The 26,820-nt window shown below is 46.7% G+C and overlaps 1 protein-coding gene across 1 annotated transcript in view; it reads right to left on the bottom strand.

Annotated features, from left to right (window-relative positions):
* TBXAS1 (thromboxane A synthase 1) overlaps positions 1–19,328 on the bottom strand; it is a 166,364-nt gene extending 147,036 nt beyond the window's left edge. The window contains exons 1-2 of the mRNA XM_059172016.1: positions 19,186–19,328; positions 3,953–4,201 (exon numbers count right to left, since the gene is read on the bottom strand). Of these exons, the coding sequence (XP_059027999.1) occupies positions 3,953–4,041 (89 nt within the window). The 5' untranslated portion in view covers positions 4,042–4,201; positions 19,186–19,328. The remainder of the gene's footprint in view (positions 1–3,952; positions 4,202–19,185) is intronic.
* Between the last annotated feature and the right edge of the window lie 7,492 nt (positions 19,329–26,820).

Here is a 26,820-nt window from a genome sequence, read left to right as displayed (position 1 = left end):
ACTTCCACGCCCAAAGCATAAAACTGGTTTCCTCTTCACTACTGGAGAAGAGCAATTTCCTCTTCTTTTTAGTAAAGTTTCTCTCTTTTTTTTATTTTGTATTTTTTGCTCAGTAACTCATATGCATGAAAGAAATATGGAAGCTGTCAAAAGACTAAAAAAAGAAATAGAAATCACTCATAATCCCACCAAGGAAGAAAAACCGGTGTTAATATTTGGGCCACTTCCTTATGTTCTTTTAAAGAATAAAGCAATCTTTGCCTTCGGGAATCCAGCTGCCAAGTATTAGGTGTGCTTGAAAGTTTAAATACACTAGAAGTTAAAGTTGTCTCTAGCAATATTCAGTTCATACAACTTACTTCTTATACATTAAATCTTTTCCAGAAGTAAAACTTTCAAACAATTTTACCCAGAAAAAAAATGAGCTTTGAAAATATCTTGTCATGTGAGCTAATCACCTTTGTGTGTGTTTCATGTACTTCTGGCTAATATATTCTACATGTCTGCTCCAGCTCCAGCTCCAGCCCCAGTGGGGCAGCCTTGATCTCCTGATACCCCATCAACTGTTGATTTAAATACGTGTTGTTGAAAATTGTGTCAAATGCACTTTGAGGAAAACTATAGAAATATACTGTGCCTGTTTTATAATGGTCTCTTTTTGAATGAAATTGACTCTTTTGCTTTCTTCTTTCAAATTCACATATGCATTTCATGATTAAGAAGTCTTTATTAGTAGACCTCATGGTCTCTGTTTGACAGTGCGTCTGGGCCTACAGCAACAATTTAAAAAGGGGTCACTGAGTTGGTACAAACTGAAAACACAACAGGCTTTCAGGAAAAGGGGTGACTCGTGTGGGCACAACTGTTAAGATCTGTAGTGATCTGGGAAGGCTAAGAGAAGAACCAGCAAGAAAAATACCAACAGAGATCAGAGGCTGGAATTAGCCGTCAGCTAGCATTTGCAATGCACCAGTGCCACAGGCTAGGCACCGGGGTATGGGGGGAGTGTGATGGGAGATGTGATAAAAGCAGCACTGAGTGGGGACTCCTAAGTGCTCTGGACAAAGAGGAAGAGCTCCCCTGAGGAGATGCCCCTGACCTGAGCACTGAAGGAAAGAGAAGAGGAAGGGAATTCCAAGCATGGAAGGACACAGGCAGCAACACGACCACTTTCAGAACAGGTTATGGGGGAGAGGAAGCCACTGAAAGAGGCAAGAGCCAAACCCTAAGTCCTGGGTGCTGGGCTCATGAATGTGTACTTCTTACCTTTACTGCCATTAAACCAAATGCTAGAAGGACATATGTGCCATGGATAGAGATTTCTGGAACTGCAGTGAGCCATGAGACCTCACCCCTCCCTGGCAGGAACTCACAGGCCAATGCGCAAGGCAAGACGCAAACCTCCTAATTCTACTTTCTCAGAGTTTGGGCTCTCCCTGACACTCTTATATGACCCAATGGCAAAGATGACTCTCAAAGGAAAGGCAAAGGAGTTTGAATGATCAAAATGAGCCATCCTCCACAGTGTCTTCTTGGGAGCAAGATGGCTATGGGGATCTGTCTACTCCCAGCTCTCCCTGAGCACTGCTCTCTCTCCACAAGTACCCCTCAGGAGAAGGAAGCAGGAGGAGAGATCCCACCTCATTCAAGCCGGCGTCAGTTGCTAAGAGGATCCCTATAGCCTTGCCTGGAAGAGGAGGCTTGAGAGCAAGAATGGTCACCTTGAGCTGGATCAAGGGATGGACCCTGGAGCTCTAGAGTCACGACTGCAGCCACTGTCTTCTGCTGCCTGCTCTCCTTCAGCATGATTCCCTCCAGACACCATGCTTACCCCAGAGCCTCCATGTCTCCCCCTGCCTCGGGCATCCGATCCCGACCCCCTGTTTCCTGACCTTGTACCAGAAAGCCTCTACTCCAGGCCTGGCATACATTAACAGATCAACAAATATTTTTAAGATAACAAACGGAAGTCAGCTTTCACTTCCTGTTTACCATGGCTGCTTCATGCTTTTATCTAATCTGTGTCTTTGCTCGAGGTTATTAATATGGCCCCAGGAGTGGATCGCACAGCTGCCTTGCTGAATGGTGCGGTGTTATTGTCTGCGACTTCCTGATCTACAAGAATGATACCCATCCAGTTACAGCAGCTTATCAGTCAGGACACATGCCCCTTTCCATGACCAGAAGGACACTAACGTATGCAGTTCACTCATTCGTTCATCAAACATTAATCGAGGCCATACTATAAGTCAGGCACTGAGCCGGGAGCTGAGGGGGGTGAAAAAAACACACACAACAGAGACAGAAACGTGTAGAAAAGTGTCTAATACCAACATTAATGCTGTGAAACGGCCTGGAGGATTCAGACGGGACATACTTTGAGAACCACAGTCAGAGCATAGCTATTGATGGGAAAATAGATTCATAATCCTATGAAGAAGAAATTTAAAATATACCGAGGGGCGCCTGGGTGGCTCAGTGGGTTAAAGCCTCTGCCTTTGACTTAGGTCATGATCTCAGGGTCCTGGGATGGAGCCCCGTGTCAGGCTCTCTGCTCAGCGGGGAGCCTGCTTCCCTTCCTTTCTCTCTGCCTGCTGCGTCTCTGCCTACATGTGATCTCTGTCTGTCAGATAAATAAATAAAATCTTTTAAAAATATATATATGTACCTGAAGCACTAAAGACTTCTCTTCCTCTGCTTTAGCATACATGATGGTGGCTGCCATCTACTAAGCACCTACAATGTGTCCAGACTGAGGTATAGGCATCCCTGAGCACAGGAATACTTTGAGATGGATGAGTGGGGTGGTGGGGGGTAGGAGGAGCAACTCGTGGCTCCTGGTTTTGCATGTGGCTGGTTTCAAGGCAAGATAAGCTGCACTGAGAAAAGTTCAAAAGATAATTAAACCAGTTAAAAAGCAAAAACAGCACTGGGACTGAAGCTGAGTTTCAGAGCCAATTTCCAGGAAGTCATTTCATCATCACAGAACATCAAACGTGAATTCCATTTTCAGCTATGCAAATTCCAAAAGAATAATACCTTGCATTTGCATAATGCTTGATGCTTTTCAAAGTGCTTTCCCAGTTATTAATCTAGGGGAGGCTTTATTACCACCGGAAACATAAATTGAAATTCTGCTCAAACTCAAGTTCTCCATTAATTTTTCCACTTTCTCCTCAAAAACCGGAGCCACATAAATCCAGGTGCTTTGGATCGAGTGGGTGACTGTAGTGAGTTAAACCAGCAGGGTGCATATGCATAAATGGGCCCATATTGTGCGCCTTTCCCTCGACAGGCATAGGTCTTCGGCAGAGCTGGACTTTGAAAGCCTCCTATGGAATTAACCAGGTAACAGGAAGCTACTCTCAGTTCAAATCCGAGATCCTTTCAGGGTCTCGTGTACTCCAATCACCAGAATCCATTCCCTTCTACCAAATAGCAGAAAACTAGAAAATTAGTTCCACCACTTTGTCCTTAAACCCACAGAAATCCCTGCCCGTGTCCTCCTGCAAAGTGGCCCACTATGCCAGACAGTTCCTACGTCCCTCCCGTTTTTAATGTCCCATGAACCAAGAGGCTGAATCCACAGTATCCCCATCATGGGGAGCAGATCTCAGAAAAGCAAGGGGAGAAGATATGACGCACACGAGGAAATGCTTCCCCCCAAACCTTTCCAATTTGTTTCTTTTTCCATCTTTCAAACTTAATTATGTGTAGCGTTCTCAGTCACTGAATCACCAGCCTTTCCTGACACCTCGATCTCATGCATTTTAGCAAAAGATTAACCTGGCTGTTTGCTTTTAATTCTGAAGCTGTGTTAATACTCAACTCCCTCTAGATTAGGAGAGAAGAAAAACACTCCCACATCCCCCGCCCTGGCTCTAGCGAGGCTCCAGGGCGGCTGATGCTGACAATGTCACGGTCGGTCGTGGGAACTTGCAGGGTGACTTACCACTTCAGGAGGGCCAAGAGGACCGCTGAGAGGGCCGCTGCCACCATGGGGCCATTCACGTCTAGTCTGAGAAACCCCAAGACTTCCATTGTTGCTGAGTCCCTAGAAGAGTGATCTTCCAGAGGAAAGAGGGAGGCTGACCCCCTGCTGTCACAGGGACCACGATCCACAGATGGAAGAAGGATCAGGCAACCAAAACCACATCACATCAAGTGGGTCCCCAAAATGCGCTCTCAGTCAGAGTGTCTCCTTATAAAGAGGAAGGAAGAGAAGGAGAAAACACAGGGTTTCAGTGTAAGGCAATGAATCAGCAACTATTTTCTGGAGGACAGCACTGTCAATAAACATTTATGTTAACTTCCCAGGGAAGTAGCAGCAGGACTGGTCCCATGTTTGTTGAGACGCTAAATGGTTGCAACCATAGATTTCTACTCTGAGCAGCAGTCTATGGAGAAAGACTCCCCTTCCAAAAAATTAACTCATAATTCAGTGAAGATATGGGGTCTGGAGACTCTGAATGTCCCAGAAAAAAAAAATGGAATCAAATATCAGCCTGATTGAAAGTGCTGGTGAGGAGTCAAGATGGCGGAGAAGTAGCAGGCTGAGGATACATCAGGTAGGAGATCAGCTAGATAGCTTATCTAAACATTGCAAACACCTACAAATCCAACGGGAGATCGAAGAGAAGAACAGCAATTCTAGAAACAGAAAATCAACCATTTTCTGAAAGGTAGGACTGGCGGAGAAGTGAATCCAAAGCGACGGGAAGATAGACCCCGGGGGGAGGGGCCAGCTCCCGGCAAGCGGCGGAGCAACAGCGCCCCAAATCAGGACTTTTAAAAGTCTGTTCCGCTGAGGGACATCGCTCCAGAGGCTAAACCGGGGCGAAGCCCACGCGGGGTCACAGAAGGATGGGGGGTGTCTGAGTGTCGCAGAGCTTACAGGTATTAGAGTGGGGAAGCCAGCTACAGAGACAGAGCCAAGGAGTGAGCTTTCAGCTCGGGGTTACCTTGAACCGGTCGCAGCCTGGGTGAGCTGGAGTGCATCCCGAGGCCAGGGAGATGGGAGTTATTGGGCGCTGTTCTCTGAGGGCGCACTGAGGAGTGGGGCCCTGGGCTCTCGGCTCCTCCTGGCCGGAGACTGGGAGGCCGTCATTTTCATTCCCTCCTCCAGAACTCTACTCAGGGAACAAAAGCTCCCGGAGGCAAACCCGAGCGGATTACTCGGCCGGGCCCCTGGTAAGGGCGGTGCAATTCCGCCTGGGGCAAAGACACTTGAGAATCACTACACCAGGCCCCTCCCCCAGAAGATCATCAAGAAATCCAGCCAAGACCAAGTTCACCTACCAAGGAGTGCAGGTTCAATACCAAGGAGAGCAGCAGATTCCAGAGGAGGAGAAAGCAAAGCACTGAACTCATGGCTTTCTCCCCATGATTTATTAGTCTTGCAGTTAATTTAATTTGTTGTTGGCTTTTTTTAAATTTTTTTTCTTCTGCTGCTGAATTTTTTTAACTTTTACCCTTTTTAACGTTTTTTAACTAGTTTATCTAATATATATATTTTTTTCCTTTTTGTTTTTTTTTCTTATTCATTTTCTTTTTTTAATTGTTTCTTTTTTTCCTGAACTTCTTGTTATCCCCTTTCTCCCCCCCCCCAATTTGGTCTCTCTTCTGGTTTGGTTAAAGCGTATTTTCCTGGGGTCTTTGCTACCCTTTTAGTATTTTATTTGCTCCTTCATATACTCTTATCTGGACAAAATGACAAGGCGGAAAAATTCACCACAAAAAAAAGAACAAGAGGCAGTACCGAAGGCTAAGGACCTAATCAATACAGACATTGGTAATATGTCAGATATAGAGTTCAGAATGACAATCCTCATGGTTCTAGCTGGGCTTGAAAAAGGCATAGAAGATATTAGAGAAACCCTCTCAGGAGATATAAAAGCCCTTTCTAGAGAAATAAAAGAAATCTAACCAAGTTGAAATTTAAAAAGCTATTAATGAGGTCAATCAAAAATGGAGGCTCTCACTGCTAGGATAAATGAGGCAGAAGAAAGAATTAGTGATATAGAAGACCAAATGACAGAGAATAAAGAAGCTGAGCAAAAGAGGGACAAACAGCTACTGGACCACGAGAGGAGACTTCAAGAGATAAGTGACACCATAAGATGAAACAACATTAGAATAATTGGGATTCCAGAAGAAGAAGAAAGAGAGAGGGGAGCAGAAGGTATATTGGAGAGAATTATTGGAAAGAATTCCCCTTATATGGCAAAGGGAACAAGTATCAAAATCCAGGAGGCGCATAGAACCCCCCTCAAAATCAACAAGAATAGGTCCACACCCTGTCACCTAATAGTAAAATTTACAAGTCTTAGTGACAAAGAGAAAATCCTGAAAGCATGGGGTGCCTGGGTGGCTCAGTGGGTTAAAGCCTCTGCCTTCGGCTCAGGTCATGATCCCAGGGTCCTGGGATCGAGCCCCACATCGGGCTCTCTGCTCCGTGGGGAGCCTGCTTCCTCCTCTCTCTCTGCCTTGCCTCTCTACCTACTTGTGATCTCTCTCTGTCAAATAAATAAAATATTTAAAAAGAAAAATCCTGAAAGCAGCCTAGGAAAAGAAGTCTGTAACATACAATGGTAAAAATATTAGATTGAGGGTAGACTTATCCACAGAGACCTAGCAGGCCAGAAAGAGCTGGCATGATATATTCAGAGCACTAAACGAGAAAAACATGCAGCCAAGAATACTATATCCAGCTAGGCTATCATTGAAAATAGAAGGAGAGATTAAAAGCTTCCGGACAAACAAAAACTGAAAGAATTTGCAAACACCAAACCAGCTCTACAGAAAATATTGAAAGGGGCCTCTAAGCAAAGAGAGAGCCTAAAAGTAGTAGATCAGAAAGGAACAGAGACAATATACAGTAACAGTCACCTTACAGGCAATACAATGGCACTAAATTCTTATCTCTCAATAGTTACACTGAATGTTAATGGGTTAAATGCCCCAATCAAAAGACACAGGGTATCAGAATGGATAAAAAAAAACAAAACCCATCTATATGGTGCCTACAAGAAACTCATTTCAGACCCGAAGACACCTCCAGATTTAAAGTGAGGGGGTAGAAAACAATTTACCATGCTTATGGACATCAGAAGAAAGCAGGGGTGGCAATCCTTAGATCAGATCAATTAGATTTTAAGCTAAAGACTATAATAAGAGATGAGAAAGGACACTATATCATACTCAAAGGATCTGTCCAACAAGAAGATCTAACAATTTTAAATATATATGCCCCTAATGTGGGAGCAGCCAACTATATAAACCAATTAATAACAAAATCAAAGAAACACATCAACAATAATACAATAATAGTAGGGGACTTTAACACTCCCTTCACTGAAATGGACAGATCATCCAAGCAAAAGATCAACAAGGAAATAAAGGCCTTAAATGACACACTGGACCAGATGGACATCACAAATATATTCAGAACATTTCATCCCAAAGCAACAGAATACACATTCTTCTCTGGTGCACATGGAACATTCTCCAGAATAGATCACATCCGGGGTCCTAAATCAGGTCTCAACCAGTATCAAAAGATTGGGATCATTCCCTGCATATTTTCAGACCACAATGCTCTGCAGCTAGAACTCAATCACAAGAGGAAGTTTGGAAAGAACCCAAATACATGGAGACTAAACAGCATCCTTCTAAAGAATGAATGGGTCAACCAGGAAATTAAAGAAGAATTGAAAAAACTTCATGGAAACAAATGATAATGAAAATACAACAGTTCAAAATCTGTGGGACACAACAAAGGCAGTCCTGAGAGGAAAATATATAGTGGTACAAGCCTTTTTCAAGAAACAAGAAAGGTCTCAAGTACACAACCTAACCCTACACCTAAAGGAGCTGGAGAAAGAACAAGAAAGAAACCCTAAACCCAGCAGGAGAAGAGAAATAATAAAGATCAGAGCAGAAATCAATGAAATAGAAACCAAAAAATAATAATAATAATAGAGCAAATCAATGAAACTAGGAGCTGGTTCTTTGAAAGAATTAATAAGATTGATAAACCCCTGGCCAGACTATCAAAAAGAAGAGACAGGACCCAAATAAATCAAATCATGAATGAAAGAGGAGAGATCACAACTAACACCAAAGAAATACAAACAATTATAAGAACATACTATGAGCAACTCTACACAAACAAATTTGACAATCTTCGAAGAAATGGATGCATTTCTAGAGACATATAAACTACCACAACTGAACCAGGAAGAAATAGAAAGCCTGAACAGACCCATAACCAGTAAGGAGATTGAAACAGTCATCAAAAATCTCCAAACAAACAAAAGCCCAGGGCCAGATGGCTTCCCGGGGGAATTCTGCCAAACATTTAAAGAAGAACTAATTCCTATTCTCCTGAAACTGTTCCAAAAAATAGAAATGGAATGAAAACTTCCAAACTCATTTTATGCAGTCAAATGCTCTTCCACTGAGCTATACCCCCTCAAACTCATTTTATGAAGCCAGCATCACCTTGATCCCAAAACCAGACAAGGATCCCACCAAGAAAGAGAACTACAGACCAATATCCTTGATGAACACAGATGGGAAAATTCTCACCAAAATACTAGCCAATAGGATTCAACAGTACATTAAACGGATTATTCACCATGACCAACTGGGATTTTTTCCAGGGCTGCAAGGATGGTTCAACACCCACAAATAAATCAATGTGATACAATACATTAATAAAAGAAAGAACAAGAACCATATGATACTCTCAATAGATGCTGAAAAAGCATTTGACAAAGTACAGCATCCCTTCCTGATCAAAATTCTTCAAAGTGTAGGGATAGCGGGCACATACCTCAATATTATCAAAGCCATCTATGAAAAACCCACCACAAATATCATTCTCAATGAAGAAAAACTGAAAGCTTTTCCGCTAAAGTCAGGAACACGGCAGGGATATCCATTATCACCACTGCTATTCAACATAGTATTAAAGTCCTAGCCTCAGCAATCAGACAACAAAAGGAAATTAAAGGCATCCAAATCGGCAAAGAAGAAGTCAAACTCTCACTCTTCGCAGATGATATGATACTATATGTGGAAAACCCAAAAGACACCCCTCCAAAACTGCTAGAACTTACACAGGAATTCAGTAAAGTGTCAGGATATAAAATCAATGCACAGAAATCAGTTGCATTTCTCTACACCAACAACAACACAGAAGAAAGAGAAATTAGGGAATCAATCCCATTTACAATTGCACCCCAAACCGTAAGATACCTAGGAATAAACCTAACCAAAGAGGCTAAGAATCTATACTCAGAAGACTATAAAGTACTCATTAAAGAAATTGAGGAAGACACAAAGAAATGGAAAAAATGTTCCATCCTCCTGGATTGGAAGAACAAATATTGTGAAAATGACTATGCTACCTAAAGCAATCTATATATTTAATGCAATTCCTATCAAAATACCATCCATTTTTTTCAAAGAAATGGAACAAATAACCCTAAAATTTATATGGAACCAGAAAAGACCTCGAATAGCCAAAGGAATATTGAAAAAGAAACCCAAAGTTGGTGGCATCACAATTCCGGACTTCAAGCTCTATTACAAAGCTGTCATAATCAAGACAGCATGGTACTGGCACAAAAACAAATAGATCAATGGAACAGAATAGAGAGCCCAGAAATGGACCCTCAACTCTATGGTCAACTAGTCTTTGACAAAGCAGGAAAGAATGTCCAATGGAAACAAGACGGTCTCTTCAACAAATGGTTTTGGGAAAATTGGACAGCCACATGCAGAAAAATGAAATTGGACCATTTCCTTACACCACACACGAAAATTGACTCAAAATGGATGAAGGACCTCAATGTGAGAAAGGAATCCTTCAAAATCCTTGAGGAAAACACAGGCAGCAACCTCTTTGACCCTCAGCCGCAGCAACTTCTTCCTGGGAACATCGCCAAAGGCAAGGGAAGCAAGGACAAAAGTGAACTATTGGGACTTCATCAAGCTCAAAAGCTTTTGCACAGCAAAGAAAACAGTAAACAAAACCAAAAGACAACTGACAGAATGGGAGAAGATATTTGCAAACGACATATCAGATAAAGGGCTAGTATCCAAAATCTATAACGAACTTAGCAAACTCAACACCCAAAGAAGAACAAATAATCCAATCAAGAAATGGACAGAAGACATGAACAGACATTTCTACAAAGAAGACATCCAGATGGTCAACAGACACATGAAAAAATGCTCCACATCACTCACCAGCAGGGAAATACAAATCAAAACCGCAATGAGATTATCACCTCACACCAGTCAGAATGGCTAAAATTAACAAGTCAAGAAATGACACGCTGGTGAGGATGTGGAGAAAGAGGAACCCTCCTACACTGTTGGTGGCAATGCAAGCTGGTGCAACCACTCTGGAAAACACCTGGGAGGTTCCTCAAAATGTTGAAAATAGAACTACCCTATGACCCAGCAATTGCACTACTGGGTATTTACCCTAAAGATACAAATGTAGTGATCCGAAGGGGCATGGGCACCCGAATGTTTATAGCAGCAATGTCCACAATAGCCAAACTATGGAAAGAACCTAGATGTCTATCAACAGATGAATGGATAAAGAAGATGTGGTATATATACACAATGGAATACTATGTAGCCATCAAAAGAAATGAAATCTTGCCATTTGCGACGATGTGGATGGAACTAGAGGCTATTAGGCTTAGCAAAATAAGTCAATCGGAGAAAGTCAACTATCATATGATTTCCCTGATATGAGGAAGTGGGGATGCAACATAGGGGGTTTGGGAGGAAAAGAATCAATGAAACAAGATGGGATAGGGAGGGAGACAAACCATAAGTGACTCTTAATCTCACAAAACAAACTGAGGGTTGCTGGGGGGAGGGGGTTTGGGAGAAGGGGGTGGGGTTATGGACATTGGGGAGGGCATGTGCTATGGTGAGTGCTGTGAAGTGTGTAAACCTGGCGATTCACAGACCTGTACCCCTGGGGATAAAAATACATTATATGTTTATTAAAAAAAAAAGAAAAAATGCTGGTGACCCTGAGGACATCATCTCACAAAGTTCATTGGTTCCTGGGGCCCGAGGGGTCCTTGGTGACTGGTCATTGGAAGTGACCAAAGATCCTGCCTTGTGTCTGCATTCTCTTCCTGAGTTGGAGGATTTGCTGTGTGCATAGGCTCATAGGCATGGGTCCTTTGTTCTGCCTCTGAGCTTATCTGACCAAAGTATACTGAATCATTTTTTGCTAATTAGTCAGTGTATTACACTTTTAATAATGGGGAGGGTGTATCAGAAAGTGAGTCTTTCACTCACCATGCTATTCATCCATTCGTTCAATATGTATGGGGGACCAGGCTCTGGGCTAAGTGGACAGTGTTGGAAAAATGGAAGTTGACCCAGGCTCTGGGGAAATGCCTCGGGGGAGAGAGGGACAATAAACATGTCGACAAATAAATAAGTAATTGCAAGTTGAGAGCAGTGCTGTGAAGGTCATGAACACAGGGCTAGGTCTAAGAACAACTAGGGAGACCCACTGAGGGAGTGTTGCAGGGGAAATCTCTGTGGAAAGGAAAAGCTTGAAGCTCAGTTTCTCCATTGAAGAGCCATGGGCAAAGCCTTCTGGGGAAACAGGGTGACACAGACAGAGGCTCTAAGGTGGGAAGGAATTCCCAGGGTGGGAACTGGAAAGAGGCCAGTCCTGCTGCGGTGGCGTGGACCAGCTCAGGGAGGCATCTCTTCCCTAAGAGGTGGAGATGGTCACTAGAGGCTAGACAGCACAAAGCCACAGTGAGAAGCGTGGGTTTCATTTTATGTGCCTCTTAGAGTTTTAACATGCTCGTATTTATATTTGGCAAAAGCATTCTGGCCGCACGTGGAGAATTTGTTGGAAAAGAGCAAGAGGAAAAGCAAGGAGGACACTTAGACCATTGATTTGTCCCGAGATGAGCCGGCTTGGATAGAGCAGGGATGGAAGGAAAAAGAAGTAGATGAATTTGAAAGATAGTTAGGGGGCACCTGGGTGGCTCCCCCACCCAGGTTAAACATCTGCCTCTGGCTCAGGTCATGATCCCAGGTCCTGGGATCAAGCCCTGAGTCAGGCTCCCTGCTCAGCCAGAAGCCTGCTTCTACCTCTCCCTCTGCCTGCCACTCTGCCAATCTCTCTCTCAAAAATAAATAAATAAAAGATGGGGGGGATATTTAGTAGTAGACCACAGAATTTCCCAGTGGATGGGGTATGATAGGAAAGGGGAGGGAGGAAACAAGTCTGACTCCAAGGCTCCTGACTCGAGCTGTGGGTCAATGTGTAGAGGTGACAGTGAGATGGGGAAGATGGGATATTGGTGGGAAGAATCAAGAATTCAGTTTGGGTCCTGTTTAGTCTAAAATGCCTGGGAGACATCTGAGTGGAGCTATCAAGTTGGAGAAGAATCTTGGCTGAAAACAAAAATAATAATAATGAATAACAACAATGCCATTTATGGAGTAGCAACTATGGGCCAGTTACTATTCTAAGAGCATTCACATGTGTTAACTCACTCAGTCCTGCAAAGCTTTGTAGTAACTCCCTTTTATAAAAGAAACTCAGACATGGAATGTAGGACTCCAAAGCCCATTTTCCTAATCAAAAGATTATATGCAAATATGGAAGGCACAATATACAAATAGTATTTAAATCCAGAGGAAGAGGGAAGCCACAGCCACAAATAGGATAGCAAAGCACACAAGGACGAGGTACCTTCCCAGTACTTCCCTTCTCTCCAGCCATGTGCCGTGCCTACCTGTTTTTCATCCCCATTTAGGTGCCACCAACAGCCACACCTATGTACCTCACACTCCAGCCCAGGCCTTTTGATGTCCACTCCCCTCTCCATAGTCTACATCTCCTCGGTCCATATCTGATCAGGACTACACTGAGAATATAAGGGATCTGTGTATTCCTCCCCTAACAAAACAGAGCTAGGCTCCATCTAGGGTCCGGTGAAGTATGGTGCTTTCAATCACAGGAGCCACAGTATGGGGCCTGGGGGCAGAGCTAGCAGGTGTAGAAGCAGCACATCACTGTGGCCGTGGATTCAGAGAGCTGGAAGGACCTCAGATATTACTAAGGCCGGTGTATCTATCAGAGAGAAGCTCAGGGAAAAAAAAAATTTTTTTAAGATTCCAAAGTGAAATAAACATGAGAAAATGCTGGTGTAAGCATCGATAAGTAAGCGTATTTCCTGAGCCACCTTTCAGAGACTTGAACTTGCTAATGTGCCTTGTGAAGCTCAGAGAGTGGCATGCAGGGAACGGCATCGTTCTGTGACCACAGAATTCTTGTGAAGGGGTATTTATGAGCACATCCGGATGTGGTTCTTAGGAACGTGCTTTGAGAAATGTGATGGAACCCAACTCTCATTTACAGAGGGAATAAAAACCCAGAAGGGGAAAGTGACGGGCACAAAATCCCGTAGGGATAAAATGTGGTTCTCCCATCTCCCTCTTCAGGCTCTTCATCTAGAACACGCTGCTCACCCCCCAGCCTGAGCCGGGCACAGGTCCTACCTTGTTCCCAGAGCATCTCTGAATCCCAGTGGCCAGTTCAGAGCTGTCTGACTTCCTTGCGGGGTTGCCAGCTCCCCAAGTGACTGAGTTCATTCATTCCTTTCTCTGACTGGTATTTCTGGAGCCCTTCCTATGTGAGTTGTGATTTGGGAGGCTGGGAGAGATCAGCACCCCCCCCCTTTCCACACCAGCATCAAAGCAGAGATAAAACTCAGTGATTCCAGATAGTAAATTAGCCAAAATGGAGTGGAAGGATCAGAGATGAACAAGAGCAAGGATTTTTTTATCAGAGAGTAACATGATTAGGAATGTATCACAATTTTGAAATCTATGATGCAATGCAGAGACATTTTGGGGGTTTTCCACAGTGAAGGACAGACTGTCGCCAAGATGCTTATTATAATTAAACATTAGGCCTTTACTCTCTGAATTTTCTTTTCAATGGTATATCTATTTTTAAAAAATCAACTTTCTAGGACTCTCTTTAAAAATTCTGTAATTCCTAGAGATGAACTCTGTCAACAAATTAGCACATATCCTCTTACATCCTTTTCTGTGCAAATACAAATGGAGGTATATTCTTAGTTTTTATAAAAACAAGATCATCATACTCGTGCCCTCCCGCAACTCGTCTTTTTCACTTACTATGGCATGCATAGCCTTCTGCGTCACACCTAGAGATAGATGTACATCACTGGCTTCCTCAGATCCCACAGAACAGTCGTGTTGACTCATTCAGCCTGACTTCGCCGAATGACATTTGAATTGTTTCCAATCATTCCCAACTACAAATGAGGCAGCCGTGAACATCCTTGTACATATCGCTATGGCCTTGGGGAAGGACATCCCAAGCGACAGTCTTCGAAGTGGGAGGGGGGCACCCAAAGATATGCATTCCAAAGAGGCTGGTGGATGCTTCCCCCCCCCACCCAGAGGTAGTTTCAATTCTCCTTCCCTCAGGCTGTGTGTCGAGCTGCCCACTTACCCTACTTGGTGGGATACCCCACAGAATTTTGCTCCTTCTGTCTCAACCCACCCCAAGTCCATCCCTTTTTTTTCCTACATCCAGGCAGACATCTCCCCCAGAGTTGAGTCAACTGTTTTGACTTAAGTCTTGTGTTTCTTTTTAAAGCTTTCACTCCATAAATTCTGTGGTATTTCCTCCATGTTCTCTGTGTTTAAAAACTGCCTATGCAGATGTCTGAGTGGTGCCTGCCTTCTCTGCTGAAGGCTCCCAGCTGGCCTGCCCGAAGCCTGATGTCTCAGGGCGGTCTGAGGCACAGGAGACATTCTCCCTGCCCAGTAGGGCCCTGAGTGAAAGGACAATGGGTGCTTATCCAGCACCATAGAAGTTCAGAGAACATTTACACAGAACTTCATTTCAGCCTAGAGCAGCCCAGAGGAGTAGGTAAGCAAGACCTTTCATTCCCAGGCTCTGAGAGCAGGAGGCTGGAGCTCAGAGATGTAACAGGACTGAAATCTGGAGGCCAGGCTCAGGCCCCCATCTTCTGGCTTGAAACCTAATATTTCTGCCCTTAAATCTAAAGTCACATTTTGGCTTAAAAATGCATATAGTTCACCAAGCCAGCCCATGGTCGGGATACAGTTTATCTTTATGTTTCCCCCCTGGGGCACAGAGCTGCTACAGTTAAGGAAGATGCAGGGATGGTGTGCACCTATGAGCTGTTTTATCTCCTTGCAGATGACACTAGGGCCCCTTCTGGAAGGGGAAAACAAGCTCTTCAACTCCATCCAGTATCTTAGAGCTTCTCCGTCCAATTTCTGAGAATGTGGGGTCAGAGGAGGGGGGCTCATCCATTCTTTAACAAACATTTATTGAACAGTTGCTAAGCCCTGGGCTCCAGGAATTGAATCCCAATGTAGAAGACCTAGGTCTCGCCACCAACAAATGTTCCTCCCAGGATAGGGAAGCAGAAATGTAAATATTTAAGTGTCCTCAGTGTGAAAGATACTGTGACAAGTATGTACGGGGTGGGGGTGGGGGGCAAAAACAGGAGGGAGAAGATTGGTAAAAATTTGAACAGACGACACGTTATCTTTAGACTGGACAGGTGACGTCACTAAGTGATGAGAATGGGACAGATGTGCTTAGCGGAGAGAACACAGCTCACTCTTGCCCTGAGGTATAGGAAGCCGCAGCAAGTAGGGAGAAGGGGCAGGTGCTCAGAGACCAGGTCACGCAAACCATTGCGGGCCATGCCAAAAAGTTTACACGTTATTCTAGGATCCATGGGAAGCCAGAGGAGGACCTAAGTCGAGCAATAACACGATGAGACTTGTTTTTAGAAACTTCCCTCAGGAGGCAGATGGGATGGGTCAGACCTGAGGTGGGGAGACCAGCGAAGAGGCTGCTTGGCCATCTAGGTAAGAGATACTGGCCTGCATGAAGCCGTCGAGCTGGAAATGGGGAAGAGAAGACTGTGCTTTGGGATGGCTGGGAAGGCAGGATCGACCGTAGCTGATCATTGATGGAGTATGGGAGTGAAGAAGAAGGGGTTGTTGAGGATAACGCCCCAATTTCGAGCTCCGTTGCTTGAGACCATGCGTGCCATGCACCACAAGAAGGACTGGGGAAGAGGAATGAGTACCAGGGAATGAGTGTGGCTTCAGGGGTGAGACTGCCGAGCTCCTGGTGGCCACACCGGTGAAGGTCCTTAGAAGGCAGCCGGGTCAAGAGAGAACTCTGAAGCAGGCAAGGCTTTTCGTTTCGAGAGCCATCTGTACGTGGAGGGGGTGCCACCATAAGGACGACATGGCCACAGAGAACAGGTCGGGTGTTTAAAAGCAGGTCATGGGAGAAACACTAGGAACAGCAACTTTGGGGGAAGCAGGGGCATGGCAGCGGGGGTTGATGGTGTCCAAACGGAGCTTGAAAAGCAATCGAGGAGAGGGATGGTCTGAGAGAGCAGGAAACCCCGCAGAGGGACCCCGTGTTCCTGCGCGAGGATGTAGCACTTGGTTTTCCAGTGACCCGGCTCCTTGAAGAGTCCTCTAGCTTGGAAAGTTACTGAACCCCTCGGTGCCTCAGTTTGTCATCTGTGAAGTGGGGACAGCGGTACGCGCTTCCCAAGGTGGTCATGAGGAAACCAGGGTGCCCGTGGGGCTGCTCAGCCGAGCTCATGACACACGGCGAGCACTTTATATGCGGTCTGGGGATGTTTTCACCAAAGCCACGGGAGGACGGTTGGAAGGAGCAGGAAATGGCCAAGGGCGTGAATGTTGCAGAAGGGTCAAGTGAGGTGGTTGCCGAAGCATCTTTGGATTTGGCAATGTGGGTCATCATGGCCACCCCCAGAATGGCTGTGGCCGAGCGGCGGGCGTGGAGAGGCAGAACCAGGGAGAAGGAGGCTTGGGCAGAGCTGACGCAGCCTTCTCCGTCATCTCTTCGGCCCCATGCCTGAGAAGTGTGAGGTGGGAAAAGACGCAGGTTTGCACCGACTGGAACAGGATTTCCAGGTGCCACTACGGGGGAACCCGCGTGAAGTGAAGCCACCTCCTGCACCAGGAGGCGGGGGTGGGGGACAGCGGCCATCTGTGCGGGTTTCCCCTCCCGCCATGAGGACAGAACTCTCTCCTCTCCTCGAGGTTGCTATGGAGACACGGACGGGTTCGCGAACAGTTGTAAGATCTATGTCGCATCTTGACTTTGTGTTGCTTGTGAGGGCAGGGACCACACTTCACGTATCATTGTGCGACCACACCGCCTGTCACACTGCGAGCGGGTACACTCGCGCGGCTTTAATTAGCATCTGTGAGCCGGTCAGTCCCGAATCTGTTCTCCCAGCCCCGTTCTCGGGGCCAAGGCTCAGACATTCATCCCCTGCCTGCCGGTGCCCTGCTCCCAGATATCCCACAGACGCTAACAGACACTTCACCCTCATCCCGTGCTCCCCAATTCAGTAAGTCACTCCTTCCACTCTGCTCCCACGTCGGAAACTGGGGCTCATCCTTGACTCTTCCTCCCCCCCCACCCCCCCCGCCACCACATCCGTCCGTTAATCACCTACTGCTGTTGTTTCCACCTGTGAGGTCTCGCTCATTCTGGTCACTACTCCCTTTATCCACTTTTTTTTAAAGATTTATTCACTCATTGAGAGAAAGAGCAAGCAATGGGAAGGGCAGAGGGAGAAGGAGAGAGAGAATCCCCAAGCAGTCCTCCCTGCTGATCCCCAAATCCCAGGCGGGGCTTGATCCCAGGACGCTGAGATCATGACCTGAGCCAAAATCAAGAGCCGCTTATCTGACGGAGCCATGCAGGTGCCCCACCCGTCCGTTCTTACGCTCACTCCACTGGCTCCACGAACACACTGGCAAGTGGCCGGCATTGGGCGATGGGAACACCCTCGTGAGGCAAACAAGCTACAGGTCTTCAATCTCATAGAGCTCGTATCTAGAGCAGGATCTACTCCAGTCACCGCTCTCTGCTCCCCAGACCCCAACTGCAGTGGTTTCTCAGGGCTCTGTGCCTTTCAGTGTAGCCATCAGTGTTTCTCTATTGAGTCTGTGCCAGGTGCTGGCACCGTGCTGGGTGTGCCCGAAGATCGCAGAGGCCAGCAAGACTGGGGCCCACCCAGCAAGTGCCAGTGGAAGTCTTTGGCAGCTGCAGGAGGCTAGCTAGCGGTCAGAACACCTAAGATCTGCTGGGGCCTGTGAAAAATGTACTCCCTCCTTCCAAAAGGAGCAGGGAGCCATTGAAGGAAAGGCTTCAAGCAGGAGAGTGACATAATGCTATTCAGGCCAACTCTGTCCCATCTGCTTTCACTATTAAAATGAGTGTGGAGCTCATCAGATGACAGTCTAACATCCACAGGTCGCCGGGCGCCCCAGTCACACAGTGGGGGCCCTGAAGCTGGGCTACCGTTCAGACCTTGACTGTGCCTTTCATCAGAAGGCGGGAGATGCCCTTGACCACAGGCTGCTCTTGATACCGCTAATCAGACATGACCCACTCTATGTCTTTCACATCTCCGCTTCTCTGTCAATTTGTGTCACCCATGATCTCAGCTCGTCAGATGTTAGTACTTCCAAAAATTATCATTGGATCTCTCCTGGCATGCCGCGTGGCTGATTGTGGCTACATGTCGGTGATCTCACAGTGTTGCGCCTGTGAACGTGGAGAGTCAGCAGATGTCTTGACTGCCTTAAGGCGAGTCTTGGAGCTTTCAGGCAAGCCAGTGCCCAGATCAGCCATTTCTCACCTCCTATCACTGGAGGTGGGGCAGGCCTTGTGGAGACAAACTGCCTGCCCACCCAACAAGCAGAATCCAGAGTCTGATGCATGGCCGCCGTGGTATTCCCAGCAAGTCAGTACCGCAAAGTCCCCACGCCGAGGAAAGAGGGCATGGGGACACATGCGCGGGACCTGATGATGGGGATCCCAAAGCCGAAGTTAATCAGGAGTTTTGGCAGCAGTGCTTTCAAGGAAATAGATACATAAGCCAGTAGTGGGATCCCAGGCCCCAGAACAGCAATACAGAAACAAGACCGGAATCCCAATGGGGCGGGAAGGGAAAGAGAATGGATAGAATAGAAATAGTAACAAGAAGCCCCCGTGTCTCAAGGGCTTAACCCTACAGGAATCTATCGCTTACTCACCTGACAGTCCAAATGTGGGCGTTCACACAGCCTTCCGCTCAGTGACTGGGGACTCAGGCTCCTTCCGTTCTGGGGCCCCGCCACCCACTACCCTGCAGATGCCTCTGCTGGGTCGTCCTCAACCAGCTGGTGAAGGGGAAAAGGGAAGAGAAAAGGTGTGAGGAAGGTTTTTACAGGTCAGGCCTGGGAGTGGCATGTTTATCAGCTATCCTGATGTCCTTGGCCACAATTCAGACGTGGCCGCACCTACCTGCAGAGGAGGCTGGAAATGGAGAGAGAGAAGTCTGGCGAACACATAGCATTCCTGTCCCAGGTAGGTCCCATCCTGGGTATGCTCTCAGTCCAACGATTTCTGCAGAGGAAGCCAGCTACTAGAACAGGGTGGAAGGTGGCATGACTGAGCCCCCTTCCCCCCAAAAAAGGCCAAACCCAATAGTCAGTTCAGGATCAGGGACAAAGGGCAAGCAGCCTGTAAGATGAGAGGATGCTGCTGTCTGGCAGTGCTCTGGCTCTCTCCCCAGCCCATGTCCCATGGCACTCGCTGTCAGCTGCGGTTCCGTGCTGAAGTCTCAGCCAGGAGCTTTCCCACAGCTCTGTGAACCCATCGGAGCCGTGTCTGTAAGATTCTCATCTAGAACCAACTAGACTAGACTAGTCCGCCTAACTAGACTGTCTTAAGACGTGGCTCTGCTTGAATCAACTCCCCACGCCCCAAATGGACTATGTGAATCAGACATATTTACTCCACCTGAAGAAGTCAGTTTTGTACCCTGAACATTCTGTCAAGCTCTGGCTTTACTGGTACTACCTTCCCCCCACCCTCCTCATCCACACTGGTTTGTGTGATGAGGTCCAAGGCTGCCTTTTCCCTGCCCACTGGAGTCATGACAGGCCTTGTGCCATTCTATAGTCTCATGTCCCCAACCCCCATCTTGTCTACAAAACTCAGATGTCACCTCCTCAAGGAAGCCCTCCAGGACTACCCACGATGATGAGCTGTGCTTTTGTGTGCTGCCATACCATCCCAGGCTTTCTCCATTGATGTTGCCTGACTAGTTGTCTATCTGTACTCTAGATGTAAGCCTTCTGAGAACAGAGGGCATGTGACTCAGCTTCTACAGTGTAGCCCCAGTGGCCAGGAGAAAGCCTGCTGTCACTCAGTAGGTGTTGGTGACAGGCGTGAAGGAATGAATGCCTGTGTTTCAGGTAGCAGCCACCAGATGGCAATAGCGCTCTTCGGGTTAGGAAGGTAAAGGGGCGGGCTTTCTGCAGGAGCACCCGAGATAAATTGAGGTTTGTCCCCATCATCCAAGCACTTGACTGTCTTTCTGTGAAATGTACCAGTTAGCTGAAATAACCACAAAGTCTCCCCAAAGCCCATACGGAAAGGAAAAGGTACAGAGAAAGAGCCGTGGAGCCCTTGCGCCCTTAGGACGGACCCCTCTCCACGTGATCCCAGTATGGAGTTACTGAACTCGAAGGCCTGAGAGCGTCCAGACCCCTGAGCGTGTGAAGTTTCTGAAACTGTCCCCGCCTGACCCCCGCGTGGCTGCCTGTACCTGTTCCGGGTTCGCCGGCTCTAATTTTACTTGCTTATCTTATCGGGGGTTTGCCAGTGGACCAGTTTGGCTGGGGAGGAGGGTTGATGAAGGCTCGTGAGAGATAAGGTTGAGGGGAGGGAGAGGCCAGCGGGAGGAGGCCTCCGGACACCAGGCTGGGCAGCGTGGACTTTACCCCAAGCGCAATGAACCACCTGGCGAAGGTTCTTGTGCCCCGCGCGTCTGCACAGGCGTGCTGGCAGGTGCCGAGCATGCACGGGAGGGAGGGGACCTGCAGTGGGGAGGGACGGACAGGTGCCGGGCGGTGTGGAGAAGGACAGACGGTGGGGCTGGGGGACACTGAAGCAAGGGCGGCCGTGTGGGGGCGGGGGGTGGGGTAAGGGAGTCACTGTAGCAACCTAAGATGTAGGGCCGAGGCACCTGACTGTGGGGGTCGGGACAGCGGACATCCGGGTGGATTCGGGTCAGTTCCGCAGGTAGCGCAGCTGCAGGACTGGACGACTGGTTGGGAAGCAGAGGGGGAGAAGAGAGTCTCGCAAGGAGCCCCACTGTTGGACTAAGCCCTGCCTTTGTACAAATGAGAAAAAGGGCTGTCTTCTCGAGGACACTCGACTTCTACCTGCTGTCAAACCGTCTTGTCTGCAAAGCTCCTAGGTGACTAGGGCCCCTGAGTGAGTCGGTCTATGCCTGCCCTGCTCCACTGGGGTGGGACCCTCAGGGTTCCAAGCCTGGATGCGGGAAACAGGACTGGGATGGCATTTCTGAGGAACAGTGGAGGGGGGCTGCTTTTAAGAGAAGGAGCATCCTGAGTTTCCTACATCTCTAGCACAGTGGTTCTCAAACTTTGGAGGGCATCACACACACATGGTAGAGCTTGCTAAAACACTGGGAGGTAAGTGTCTGGTTTAGCAGGTCTGGACTAGAGCCTGAGAATAGGCATTTCTTCCAAATTCCCTGGTGATGCAGATGCTTCTGGTTCTGGGACCATTCTCAGAGTCCTACCCAAAGCAAATGAATCAGAATCCAGGTGAAGAAAATCTCCTGGATGTCCTCCCTGTCCCTACAGCTCAGGTCAGAATGCTGCTCTATAGAGAGCTGCAGTATACTAGCAAACTGTTTGGCTTCTGTTCCTGAATTTCCCCCATTCTGTCTCTAACGCTCTCCTCTTTCCCCCAGGAGAGGATTCAACTTCCCCTCTTTCCCTGATCAGACACCATAGTGGCCCAGAACTGTCCAGTCCTCCCTAAGAAGCAATGTGACTATTTGAAACTATGTTCTTTCATACTATCTACTTGCCACTTTGCTTTTTCTAGCTCTTCCAGATATCTTCTAGATTTTCCAGAAACATCTATGCTGCACATCCTGTGGGCAGGACATGCCTGCTTACTGCTTACCTGCTGAATAGGAGTTCCCCATTCTGCTGCTTCTCTTTTCGGTCATGACCTCCTCTTACCCCAACCCTGGTCTCACCCCTGCACTCTCCAGTCACCCAGGGTTTCAGAGTAGACATCTGTCTCACCTGACAATATGATTATTCGAGGTTCTGCAGAAACTAAAAAAAAAAAAAAAGTGTGTCCTTTCTCTCATTATGGTAGTAGAAAGAAGAGGTAACATAAGGTGTGTGGGGGATAGAAGTAAATATGGGTCTGAAATCCCACATAATTACATAATGGAGAGGTATTGCCAAGGTAAATTAATAAGAAAACAGTTGGGTGATGTTTACCAACAAAATCAGTTTGGGGTGTGTTAGTCCCTGTTTTTGCTTTGTCAAATGAACCATGAATACATCTCCAAAGAGGCAGTCCCCTCATGGAGTGACCGTGTTTCTCTGTCTGCTTAGTCAGGCTACCTCAAAACTAGGGAAATTGCCAAGATAAGGGCTGAGAGCTCCTTGGGGCTTCTCGACCACTGGCAGCTTTGCTGGACGACTCCCCGTCCAGCTGGCTGGCTGACGGGCTTTCTCGTGTCTGTCCTGTCTTTCCATCTGTCCTGCTCCATAAGCTACCCTCACAGGCCTGAAATGTCTGCCTTGAATCTGTATTATCTTACATCAAAACACCTGGATGATAAAACTGAGATTCAAATGATGTTCATTGTCGGTATCGTGGGGACCCCTTCCCCTCTCCCAACAGGTTTTGTAACTGAGTCAAGCCACCTTGGATTTGAGACAGGAGTTAGGCTCGCAACTGAGATCAAAGAAGCCAGCACGCCATTAACCGTTTAGAAAACAGTCTGGAACTTTCGCTAGGTCAGGAGCTCAGGAATAGACGCCAGGAGAGGAGGGTAGATAAGAAAAGTGCCCTGTGCTCAGGGACCTTGCCCCTTGGCGACCCAGCACTCCAGACTTGAGGCAAAACCACAGGATGCAGAGTCTGGGTGAGGACTCCAGGTCAGTGCCAAGAGTCACCACCTTTGGCAAAAGCCAGGAAAATCGTCTTGGGAAACCAACGAAAGAGTACAGGCTCTTAGTCAAGTCTTCCACCTTTATAGCATCCTGGGCACCTAGTCAACTGGTCTCTGCTTGATTTCCTCCCACTTTGGGAGGAAATCACTTCCTTGTGAGGCAGCCATTCCCTTGCTGCAGAACTTTAGAAGAGGCTCAAGATTTCCCCCAGGCCATTTCCTCACCTGAACAGTCACTCCCACATCTGTTCTTCCGTCTGAGAGTGGCAGCCCCCTGTGATTCAGGCACAGAGTGCCCACTTGACCAAGCAGTTACACTCCATCTCAGTCAGGTGCGGTGACTCTTGGCAAAGACAAGACTAGCACTAGGGCTGCTCAACTCCTGGCCTAACTTTTTTTTTTTTTTTTTTTTTTTTTTTTTTTTTTTTTTAATCATACAGCTCAGCCATTGCATTGAGAGCAATCCAGACTCCAGATTTCTGAATTCAAAATGTACCACACTACTGACCTTCCCAACAAACTTGGGTGAAAAGGGGAAGCGAGCTGAGGGTCAAAGGGAAGCCAGCTCTTCAACTCTAGCTAGAGCTACGGAGCCAGAGGCTCTTTCTTCTTGCTGGGATGACTTCTCAGGGAAGGGCTGACACTCTCTCAATGTCATTGTGCCTCACCCAGGAAAGACAGGGAGCAAAGGTGGCGCTGGAGGAAGGCAGCATCAGAGCCACAGGAATAGTCCAAAAGGAATGCCACCCACAGGAGGCCAGACAGAGAGATGACAGCCAGATCCACACCAACAGACGGGCGGCAAAGACATCGCTGTGCAGAGTAGAGAAGAGATGGGTCGAGCCAGCTCCTGTGTTGCCTTCGCCTCATTCATCCTGGCTGGGTTGGAGTCTGGGTCCCAAGTATCACAACTCTGATTCATGCCTGCTGTTGGCCGAAAATGATGTACTTTCTACCTGTCCTCATTGAACCTAGTGACTGTTAACATCTAACACAGTTTTAAAAAAAAGATCTAGAAAACCCACAGTCCGTGAGTTCTAGGGGTCCTGACACAAGGTCAGATAGTTTCAGTTACATAACTGAGAAGAAACAGTTATGTGGGATTCGGGAGCCCCAGTCCAAGGTCTGAGGACAGTTTCAGTGGCTATCGTCCATAAGTCTATGATGGATGTTTTTATTCCTAAGAAGCAGAGTATTAAAAAAAAAAAAAAAAAAAAAAAAAAACATTGGGACTAACCTAAAGAACCCTACACTTTGTCTTTCATCTCTGACACTTTTCAGGAAGCCATTAGCAATCCAGTGGGCAATAGATTTTCCTCAGCCCCTTGACCAGAAGCATGTTTTCTTTGCCAACATGCAGTTGGTCCTTCTATGGTACTGTGGAATGACTGACACATGAAGGAAATGATATACTGCCTCCAAGGAGGGTAGTCAAACATCAAGGACATCATTGACCCAGTCCTGGAAGATCTCTGGAACATGGCATGTTGGAGGACTGGATATGAAAGGTCCATGGCTTGCCCAAGATGTTCTTCTCCACTCATTGTCCTTAAACAGAATGGGTTCCTCCTCAGAAGATGCACCAAGTGACCCGTCAAGTGTTTGCAGACATTTGAAGCGCTTTGAATGGGGTAGTAACTGTTGTATTTCACGGGAAGCTAACCGTGTACCATGTTCATCAATGCCAGGACACCGAGGATCCCCATCTTCTCCCCCCAAAAGAGAGTTGGAAATGTGGTGAAGTGGTACAGCCCCCCTCCACTCCTTTCAGGTCCTTTTAGTCATCTTGAAACTAGTCTCTAAGAAGAGTACTCTCTTTATGCCTAATCCACAAAATGCAATACATGGCAAAAGACGTGTTTTTGCGTGGACCCATGGGGAAAGCAAAGGAAATTTTCTTCCTATACTTGTCTGAACTTCCAAAAATCCAGAATGAACATGTATTACTTTTGTAAATGGGGGTGAGGGGAAGTTCTGGAAAAATGTTCGATTTGGTCTGCGAGCAACTGAGATGAGGCCAACGGTGCAAGGAAGGCATTCGGTCACTCCATCGCCGTTTCTCCGAGGGCCTCACCCTGAAGATAGGGGGTCAGTGTCATCTCCCTGTGCTCGTGTGTATCTGCTCAGGAGGAACCCAGCATTGGCCACAGAATGTGGAACATTCCAACTGAAGTATCTTTGCCTTGGACAGCGCCTCCGTGTAGCTTTTTACGGGGTGTGGACAAAGGAGAGCACTCTCAGCATTCCTCTACGCCACCGCTTCTCAAGGATGGCGGCAAGAAATAAATCCAAGGTACTGAGCTTCCACCTGCAGGAGACTGCTCTGTGGCATGAATTCTAGTTGTGCCAAGACTAGCACTTGAGAGCCTTGAATTTGGGAACGAGAAGCCACTGTGCCCAGATTTATGACGTTCCCGTGTCTCACCCACCAGCTCCAGGCACTTTCCTGAAATTTATGAAATACAATTGCTCTAAAGGGTGCAGGCCAGGAAGTGCGTGGTTGAAATATTCCACCTGGCCAGAGACACTGTCTGATTTAAGGCTTTGCTCATTTTAAGTGGGGGTGGGTGGGTAGTTCTCATTCACAAGAGCGGTTTTTCCAAGCCGTCTGAAGCGTCATCAAGCAGTCAAATCCTGCTTGAAACGTTCAGAAAATATCCCTCACCAAAGGTCATTTGCTGTTTCCATCTTTAGGGTTAAGTACTCCTGTGGCTCTTGTCTGAGTGAAAAAGTCCTTTCCTTTTAGTTCTTCTTTTCCTTCCTTCCTTGCTTTAACAATTAGTTATTGATTCCATAGACCGTGTCTAGATTTTCCTCACAAAAATACGTTCCACAGTTTCCCTTTTCAAGAGCCCCAGTCATGCCATGGGATCATCTCTAGTCCAGAATTGTCAAGAATGACAAGAATGAACAGTCAGGTCTCCCAAGATGTTGCTTGCAAAGACGTGGGAAGAGCCTGTGCATGCCTTTCTGTCCTTCTCCAGTGGGAATAATTTGGCTTTCAGACTAATTATGAGGCACAGCTCTCTTTCTGAAACGTCTACTGAGAACAACTTTACCCCCATCACCCACACCACACCTCTGCTCGTGAACCTCAGACTCTTGGGAAACTTCTGTTCACCTCAGGTGTGACCCATTATCCGCTGTAACAAAGAGCGACTGTATGTGCAGAGTACATACACATTTATACCCAGCAGAGGCAAGAAATAATGTTTCCCTATAAAAACAGATTTTTTAAAGAAGTCTCAATATTTTCAGGTCGAGTCCAGTTCTTTCAAATTCTACTTACTCGAATTCAAATTAAATTCAAAAAATTAAAACCAAAAGGCTAAGGTCACTCAGATGAAATTCGTGTGACCTCGGGCTTTTGCGGTCGCTTTTCAGACCGATATGTGTGTGCAGGCAGAATCTTAAAGACACTGAGCTTGTCTTTAGAGACAGAGTAAAATCGACATAGGTTTTATAAACACTTAATTCCTACGAGACATGGGCCCAGACTAGCTGGCGTAGTTTGGGTATGTGTGATAGTGTTGGTTTTCACTCTGTTATGATTTGCTTTTAAATATTTATTTGTGAAATATAAATCTTGCTCACATTGAAGTCTGTTCTGAAGAAGTGACTACTGCTTCTGCTATTGCTTAATGGAACTGCTGAATCTTCTTAGAAAACAAAG

This window comes from Mustela lutreola, chromosome 4, assembly GCF_030435805.1.
Source record: "Mustela lutreola isolate mMusLut2 chromosome 4, mMusLut2.pri, whole genome shotgun sequence".
Classification (NCBI taxonomy): domain Eukaryota; kingdom Metazoa; phylum Chordata; class Mammalia; order Carnivora; family Mustelidae; genus Mustela; species Mustela lutreola.
This window is presented reverse-complemented; position numbering and strand designations above follow the sequence as displayed.